The 8487-nt window shown below is 34.9% G+C and overlaps 2 protein-coding genes across 2 annotated transcripts in view; both read right to left on the bottom strand.

Annotated features, from left to right (window-relative positions):
• Positions 1-702: 702 nt before the first annotated feature.
• Positions 703-4988, bottom strand: LOC106943026 (high affinity immunoglobulin gamma Fc receptor I-like). The gene is made up of 6 exons (XM_015026370.1): positions 4743-4988; positions 3457-3708; positions 3156-3272; positions 2565-2630; positions 1448-1495; positions 703-1353 (listed from the first exon to the last, which is right to left on the bottom strand). The coding sequence occupies exons 1-6, from the start codon at positions 4948-4950 to the stop codon at positions 1295-1297; spliced, it is 750 nt and encodes a 249-aa protein (XP_014881856.1). The 5' UTR covers positions 4951-4988; the 3' UTR covers positions 703-1294.
• Positions 4989-5849: 861 nt separating this feature from the next.
• The window catches only part of LOC106943025 (uncharacterized), a 9539-nt gene continuing 6901 nt past the window's right edge, over positions 5850-8487 (bottom strand). The window contains exons 4-5 of the mRNA XM_015026369.1: positions 5959-6235; positions 5850-5881 (exon numbers count right to left, since the gene is read on the bottom strand). Coding sequence (XP_014881855.1) covers positions 5850-5881; positions 5959-6235 — 309 coding nt within the window. The remainder of the gene's footprint in view (positions 5882-5958; positions 6236-8487) is intronic.

Raw genomic sequence — 8487 nt, 5'->3', positions numbered from 1 at the left:
TACCTTGATGAGGCCGATGGAAAACACCTGTGCAGGTGACCCACAGGTCTCAAACAAAGATCCTCTTAGACAAGGATGACACACTCTCGAAAAACACAGAATCCCCAAAAAAGACTACAACTAGAAAAAGCTGCATCTCTTTGGGATTTTCTGTGACAGTCCATCAAAAAGCAGTACATAACTGTTACAGAGTGGAAAATAAAACACAACTTTCAAATTTTCTCACAAATAAAATTATTACATTCATAACAGACCCCTTCACTATGATGATTATGCTCTATTAGAGGCGACTGTGTAGAAATAAAGACTTCAACATAGGGGTCGCGACCTCTACGTACGAGATTTTTGATTTACAACTAAATGTTAAATATTTTTGGGTTTTTTTTTTATTCAACATCATGTCTTCAAATACACATTAACATGAATCCAATACGTAAGAAATTGATTTAAAAAGAGGCACAAAATAATTCAAATCAGTCAGAAATGAACACATTCTGCAAGCAAAAATCTGTACATTGTGGCAAAAGTTCAGCATTTCTGGCAGCTTTTAATTATTTGCCTGCATTGACTTTGTTTTGAATAAATGCACGGTGACTAATTAATCAGTACCAGACTATTTTATAAATGCAATAACTAATTGAACAATTAAAACAAAAATATATTTTNTATAAAATTCTAAAAAATAAAATATAGTAGGAGTGGGAGATATTGAAAAAACTGTAACATGATATTTTCATTATTGTAAAAACAAACCTTTGGAAGTGAAATTTAACTGAAAAATATTTCTTACATTCTAATGAGTTTGCACAACTTTGTGAACACATTCTGTGTCAGGCTTTTTTACTTAGTTCAGAAAAATATTTTACTTTAAAATAAGCCAAAGCACTCAGTTCACGTCCACCGAGGAGTTGTAAAGAAACAGCTAATGGAAGAGCGGAGGAAAAAAATAAAAAAGGAGGGATCAACATAGGCTAGTTTCAGGAACAACTTACTTATTATGCACTCCTAAAATAAACCATAACAAAAACATACAAATTTATGTAATGTATTCAAACTTCATCATAGCATCCGTACACATGACTAACAATTTCTTCAGTTTGTTTTTTTCAGTATTTTTCAGAAAATGTTTGTTGCCTAACACAGTCCTCTTTACAGACTTTTGAAATGTTCAACACATGAAATATGTAAGAAAATAAAGGATTTAAGAATGTTGTTGTGAGATTACCTCATGTAATAAATCCCATAATAAACCAATAATGTGAAACTACATGGCATCATTGTTACCCAAAGCTGCTCATGTTGTGATTTCAGAATAAACTGCATCTGCATCTGTTGCTGCAGGACTTCGCTTTCCTGTAAATGAAGAGGCTGATTATTAATTCTTATATACTCAACCAGAGAGAGACATATTAGCAAAAAGAAGGATAAATACAGACTATATCTTTACCTTTCTTATTCTTCTGATAATTGATATTACCATATGTTGGAGTTGAGACTGAAACAGAAAACATCAGAGTAAAGACACAGTGATATCTGATTTATCAGTTTCTGCTCTTGTCCAGTGTTAGTATGTAGTTGGTCAGGACAGATGATAATCTGACCTCCATGTTGACCTGAAATCAGCTGCAGAGTAAAGACATGAAGACATATTTCCAAAGACATAAATACGCATATTTCACTAATGGGCGTAAATCCTGGGGGGGGGTTGGGGGCGTCCGGACCTCCCAATGTTGGAAAATCTAGAATCCCCCCTCCCCCTAAAAAAAAAAAACTAAGCTGACTACATTGCTTTGATAGACTGAAGCTTTTTTGTCAAAGGTAGCAAACATCTCATTCATATTTAACTCTTTAACTTTTATGTTAATTAGAAGAGATTGAAACCGGAGGGAGGGGCTGAGGAATGGCCAACAGAAGAGAGAACAGATAGAAAAAACTGAAAACTGCCTTTATTTCTCACCATCTTCAACGTAGAGCCTTTTAATCCCCAAAATAAAATCTGAATATTTTTCTATATAAACCCTGATGCTTTAAGTGTTACGTTTAAGTTATGATACTTCCTAGACATTCATTTCTCTACTTGTTTGTTCTCCGCCATCCAGGACATGGCACAACTAAAAAAAGGCTTTAAAATACAGCAACTTAAGTTATAATTTAAATAGCCCACAACTTACAATAAATCCATGATTATGAGGAATTTTATTAAGAGGAGATACTAATTAAAACTTGTTTTTATTTCGAACCTTACATTTTTGTAAAGGTGTAGCAGAGATTAGATCAGTCAGACTGAACAAAACTTGAACAGAAGCAACATTTGAATTTTAGATTTATTTCTCAGCAGGCTGCTTACTGAGAATAAAACATGTTTGATGTGCATTACTAGTCATTTTTGGTCCTGCAGCTTGAATGTGGTTTAAAATCTTTTTAAACCACATTTTACTTTACATTTCAGTGGAACTTTGCCGACCCCCCCAAAGCTGCTCTTAAGAAATTTCCCTGTTTATTCCCCCCAAGCTCCCAATAATGAGATGGGATCTACGCCCTTGGTTTCACTACAAAGAACTCACAGTCTTCCCTGAAGTTTCTCAGCTCAATCTGGGAGTATGCAGGAGGAGCTCCGGGTTCATCTACAACTGAAAGGTTTACAGATTAGTTAGAGATCTTGACAAGAATTAAATAACTCAGAAATCACATTTTAAGCCTTACCATTTCCTACTGTTGTAGAAAAATTCAGTGAGTCACAGAGATGAGCAGCACCGACAGAAAACAGTCAAAAGCTTTTTAAAGTTTAAATATGTGAAGTAATTAGAATATTAGAAAATACATTTTGACTTTATCTTTTCATCTTGTTTTTTCAGTCACTTGTTTAGATCTCATTTAAATTAAGGTTTTCTTTTTGTTACGTTGCATAGAGGAGACGTTCTGACTTCTGTCTAAAATTTTACACGTACACTGATATACAGAAAGACTGACAATTATTTCTGACAGGTTTAAAAGGAAAGACAAATGTTATGATGCACAATAAGTATGAGAAAGACATGTGTTCGCATTATTTAAATTAAGCCTGGATTTCGTGCTATAGCATCACAGTACATCTATAACAATGATTTTTAAAAGTGAACAATCAGATCTTGTATGAACAGAAAAGAATGTCTCACCGATGTTCCGTCTGCAGCAAAAGAACAAGAGCAGGAGGAAAATGAGAACGATTCCAACAACTGGTCCGATGATCAACAGCACAGGAAATGAAGAGCTGGCAGGACTGGATACAGTTACTGGAAATTAGAAACATAACAAGGAAGAAATATTTTGATCTGCAGATTATATGACATTTTCTGTTGAAGAAAAAGTGACTTTATGCTAAAATACTGACAAACATAATCAGTTTCATCTTGTTTCTCTCTCACATTTCAATGTTTTTAATGAATAAAATCCATCAAACATTTTCCTCCTCCTCACCTCTAACAGACATCCAGCTCCTTGGTGAATCTTTTCCTGAATGTTGACATTTGTAGAAACCTTCATCTGACTTTGACACTGCAGAGATCTTCAGCTCCCCTCTGCTGTCATTATGGATGAGTTTATCATTATGATAGAAAAACACATTGGAGAGAAGTTGTTGTTCTTTATCTCTGCAGCTCAGAGTAACAGGATCTCCTTCAGTCACAGGATGAACAGGACTCACTAGGATAATACCATCATAATCATCATCTGTAAAACAATCAGGATATTCAGATCAAGAACTTCTCTTTAAGCTGTGTCAGTAATTTAAAGTGCAAAGTGTAACGTCATTTTTTGTAGACAACAGAGTCTGTGTGATCAAACTGATAAATTCTTCTAGCAGTTGTTTTGCAATAAATTATTGGGATAAAGGTTTTATTGTGGTCAAGCCAGACTTAACCTGAATGAGAGAGAGAATCTATAGAGAGAGCTAAATATGGAGCTCCTCTCCAAAGATAAAACACAGTGAATATGTGAAAATTTCCACTTGTTATAATCATTAACCATAGATCCAAATTAAATATTATCATGAAAATGTATGCTACTTTAACATTGCACTTTGTTGTGATGAATCAACTATTCAAGGTTGATTGATGATATAAAACTGTCAGAGGTTGGAATCATTTTTAGCTCAGTTGTATTTCTAAGTCAGTTTTATGTTTGATTCCATTAATCAGAATCAAACTCCAATAAAGCATTGTCAAAGAAAAAGTGGTTATTACTGTTACTTGTAATTATTGTAAAATACTTCAATGAACTCTACACACACGTCTCTTCAAATGAATGAACATGCAAGGAAACTTAATGAATGGATCGATGGGTTAGAAATTATGTATGAATGGAGTCTTTTCTTTATTTTTACTAGAAAAGATCATCCATCTCCTTCTGATATGATAAATCAGTTTATCTTTCTGATCTTCTTCCACTTTATCTCCTCACATTGTTTAGTCTTTGTTCTCCTCAGTTTGAAAGGTAAACCTCAGTCAGATCAGCTTCTTCAGGAAATGACTTAAACAATATGGAGAAAGCCTCATTAAATCACAGTTTAAAGAAGTATTGGAGAAAGAATTTGGACAACAGAGAAAAAAATAATCATAAATGTATATTTCTTCTTTTATGTTAATTTGTTGAAGCTATTTAAATGCTGCGTGGCTGTTCATGGTTTTTAATTTTAGTTATTAATAGCTATCATGATCTAATACTGTGATCTCATTAACTCAGAGGAAAGGTTTTGCTCAGCTTACAGTTTGTCTTGATGCTAATTGGATCACTGTAGTCTGTGTAGTAAACTGGTTCTCCTCTTCCTCCTCTGCACCAGTACAGTCCTTCCTCTGAGACGCTCATTTGTCCATTAGAGGGGAAATCAGCATCTTGTGAGGTCAGAGGTTTAGAGGAGCTTTGCTCTTTGTACCAGTCATATTTCCAATCAGAGGAGGAGGAGGATGATGACATCACTGAACAGGTCAGAAGTACTCTTCCTCCTACTGGCAGCTTTGAGGCGTCAGAACTGAGTTCAGCTTTTGGTTTATCTGTTGAGATTAAAATAAGAAGATAGAAAACTACATTTATAACCAGTGTTGCCATTTGTTTTACACAATAACTCCAAGTATCATTGATCTGCTTTCTGGAGCCTTTAACCATAAAGTAAAAATAATATTACTCCCTCTTACCACTGACAGCTTATTTAGATGGACTAAATCAGCCATATATTCCTATGTTATGACCAAACAAAGCAAAATGTACAGATGTTGTTACATCTGTTACTATAATAAGATCTGTGCAACCCTAATGAAATTGTCTGCATTAGGGCTGCACAGTGGCACAGTTGGTAGCACTGCTGCCTTGCCTGTGCATGTGTGGGTTCTCTCTGGGTACTCTGGGTTCCTCCCCAAGTCCAAAAACATGACTGTCAAGTTAACTGTTTACTCTAAATTCTCCTTCGGTGTGTGTGTGTGTGTGTGTGTGTGTGTGTGTGTGTGTGCGTGCGTGCATGTTTGTTTGTCCTGTCTGTCTCTGTGTTGCCCTGTGATGGACTGGCGACCTGTGCAGGGTGACCCCACCTCTTGCCCATTGACAGCTGCAGATGGGCATCAGCACTCCTTCTGACCCGGATGGGATTAGGATGTAAGAAAATGGACAGATGGATTGTTTTCGTTATCTGAATCTATCTTATATGCATTAAATCATATGAATTTAATTTGAATATTCTAGATGGATATTTTAGAAAAAATAAATCTATCTGTGGTTTAAGTTGCCTTTAAATGTGTTTCATAAATAAAGTTTTCATTTATGTCACTTATATCATCTTTATCTAAATATCTATACTGAAAGAGATTTGTATCTTTCCATCTTCAGCAAAAGTTTAAGCGCTCCTGGACGCCCCCTGCTGGTAGAGCAGCAGAAAGCAGTGATTCAGTTCAGTTTGCTGCAGACCAACTCTAAGAACAAAACATGACTCACCTGATACAGACAGAGTGACGGCTTCACTCCACTGTGTTGAAGAAAACCAGTCATCTCTCTTTATACACCGACACATGTAGTTTCGACTTCTTGCCTTAGAGACAATGAAAGTCCAGTCTTTACTGTTTGTCTTGTGTATAAGTGATCCATCTCTCTTCCAGTCACACTTCCACTCAGTGGTTTCTCCTCCCTGGACCCCACATGTCAGAGTGATCGTCTCACCACTGAAGACAAGAGGCCGGTTTGGTTGTCGAGTCACAACAACCTTGTTGGAAACTGTTTATCAAATGTGAGCAGAAACAGAAAATCAGAAAAAAAATGATTTCACAGATTGGATTTCTAACAGTTTTTAAGAAAGAACTCACAGATTATCTCAATGGAGACCTCATTGCTTAGATGACTGATGAAGGCAGGATTTCCTCTCACTCCATCACACCAGTAGATTCCTTCTTGTGTCACAGTGATATTTCTGTTTTCTATATTATTTGTTGTGATTTCAGCTTCAGGTGTGTTTATGGTCCGTCTGAACCATCTGAATTTCCATCCAGCAGAGGGCTCCACTGAGCAGCTCAGTGTCACACTGCCCCCTTCTGGTATGGTTGTTGAACCTGCTGCCAATGTGGCCGTGGGTCTGTCTGCTGTTGATGGAAACAAAAATAGGCCCATCTTACAACAAAAGACTTGAAATCATGTTGCCATGTTTCTGCCAGAAAGTAAATATATGTTCATAGTATAATATGACTGAATATATTTATTTACTCATTAAAAAATGAAATCTCTAAAAATGTCATTTTTACATGAGCCTGTTTTCTCCTTCATTCATGTCACATCTAAAGGTAACAAACTCTCCAGAATAAAAAGTCGACCAGTTGGGCTCAGTAGTCAGCACAGCATCTACAACAGAACCAACATTTAACTAATTTCTTTTCTAGTTAACAATCACTGATAAAACAAACTAAAAAGAAAAAAGCTAAAAACAAAGTAAGTCGTGAAATACAGGAATAAAGCCGAGGCTGTTCATGAGAGAATAAATCTTTAAAATACATATTAAAAGTTGATCTTACCCTGACTTTGTCCCCAGCAGAAAAGTGAGATCAGCACTGAAATAAAGGTTGAAACCTTGTTAACATTACAAATATTTAAAAACACAATGCCACACTTACATTTAGCACAGACTTTGTTGTTCTATTTAACAATTGTATTATTTTGTTAAAATACATAGGATTCATTTATGGATTCATTTTACTGTTTTGATTAAAATAACTTTAAAGGTTGCAGCTATCATTATTATAAATATTTTTTCTGACTGATGAGTTTAAGTTGCACTTCAGAAACTTGACACTGATAACTAAATATTCCCAGATTTACATCAAATTCAACCAAATTCACTCGACTTGTAATTTACAATAGAAGGTTGAATTGTGAGTTATAGGCCACAATATAACTCATTGTGGCCTATAACTCACAAATTATAATTTGGTTATAGGCAAATTATAATTTGGTTCATTATAATTGAACCAGAAGGTTCAATTATAATGTGATAATGTCTTTATACTTTTTATGTTCTTATCAGCAGAGTTAGATTTGATCGTCTCTGTCATCGGTCAATGTTAGTAATTTATTAGATTAGATTATAATCAGGTTGTCAAATACTTACAGAATGAAGAAAACAATGACAGCAGGAAACAAACACAAGAGACATTTCTAAAGCTCATTTTTCAACTAAAATATTATTTTCCTTGATTTGCACCATTGAAACACAGAAAGTGATTTACTTACACAATAAGCCCAGCAAAGGATCCAAGGTTTTCTCCATCTTGGCTTCCAGGAAGCTTTTCTGCTTCAGTCAAACGTTTCTTCAGTGAAGTGACACGATGCAAATGCAGCGTCTGTATAAAAAGAGAAGAGCAGGAAGCAGAGTCTATGATTCACCTTAGACTGAGATTATAATATCTTAATTTACTAACACTGACGTCACTGTGAACTTTGTTTCTGCTACAAACTGCAGGGCCTTTTCCTGTTCACTGATGAGAAGTCAGGCTAAAATAAGTCAGGTCAACAACAAGGTCAGTGTGATGTTGTGCACAAACTAATAAGACAACATTTGAAAGAAAATTCAATTCAAAAGCATCAATTATTGATGCTTCTGTTATTCAAGTAAAAATTATGAAAAATGAAATGCAACAATAACAGTTTTGAAAGTATTTAAATGAAGAAACAGTTGTTTTGTGTGAAAACAGCATTTGGTTTCGAGTGCGTGACAACCAAGAGGTTGGTTATTTTTAACCATTCCTCTTAATGTCTTAAAACAAGTGACAGAATGATCTCACCTGTCACATTAAAATAAGATCTTAGGTGGGTGGAGGCAAACAAGAGATCAGAAACATTGTGAAGGATGTGATGTAGTTTTAAATTTAGTAAAAAAAAAAAAAAAAAAAAAAAAAAAAAAAAAAAAAAAAAAAGGGTTGGTTTGAAAAAAAATTCTTTTTTTTTTTATTCAGTAGTTTCAGGTTTTTAGAAAAAAAAAAA

Source organism: Poecilia latipinna, unplaced genomic scaffold (genome assembly GCF_001443285.1).
Source record: "Poecilia latipinna isolate Pla-1442-1.1 unplaced genomic scaffold, P_latipinna-1.0 Scaffold4791, whole genome shotgun sequence".
Classification (NCBI taxonomy): Eukaryota; Metazoa; Chordata; class Actinopteri; order Cyprinodontiformes; family Poeciliidae; genus Poecilia; species Poecilia latipinna.
This window is presented reverse-complemented; position numbering and strand designations above follow the sequence as displayed.

Excerpts from the sequence above, each read along its gene's own strand:
- LOC106943026 (XM_015026370.1), bottom strand. The coding sequence starts at position 4,950 with ATGTCATCATCCTCCTCCTCCTCTGATTGGAAATATGACTGGTACAAA. Across the intron at positions 3,273-3,456 it reads GAGCTGGATGTCTGTTAGAG|TAACTGTATCCAGTCCTGCC; the intron begins GTGAGGAGGAGG and ends TCTAATTTCCAG. Across the intron at positions 1,496-2,564 it reads GAGAAACTTCAGGGAAGACT|TCTCAACTCCAACATATGGT; the intron begins GTGAGTTCTTTG and ends TTTCTGTTTCAG.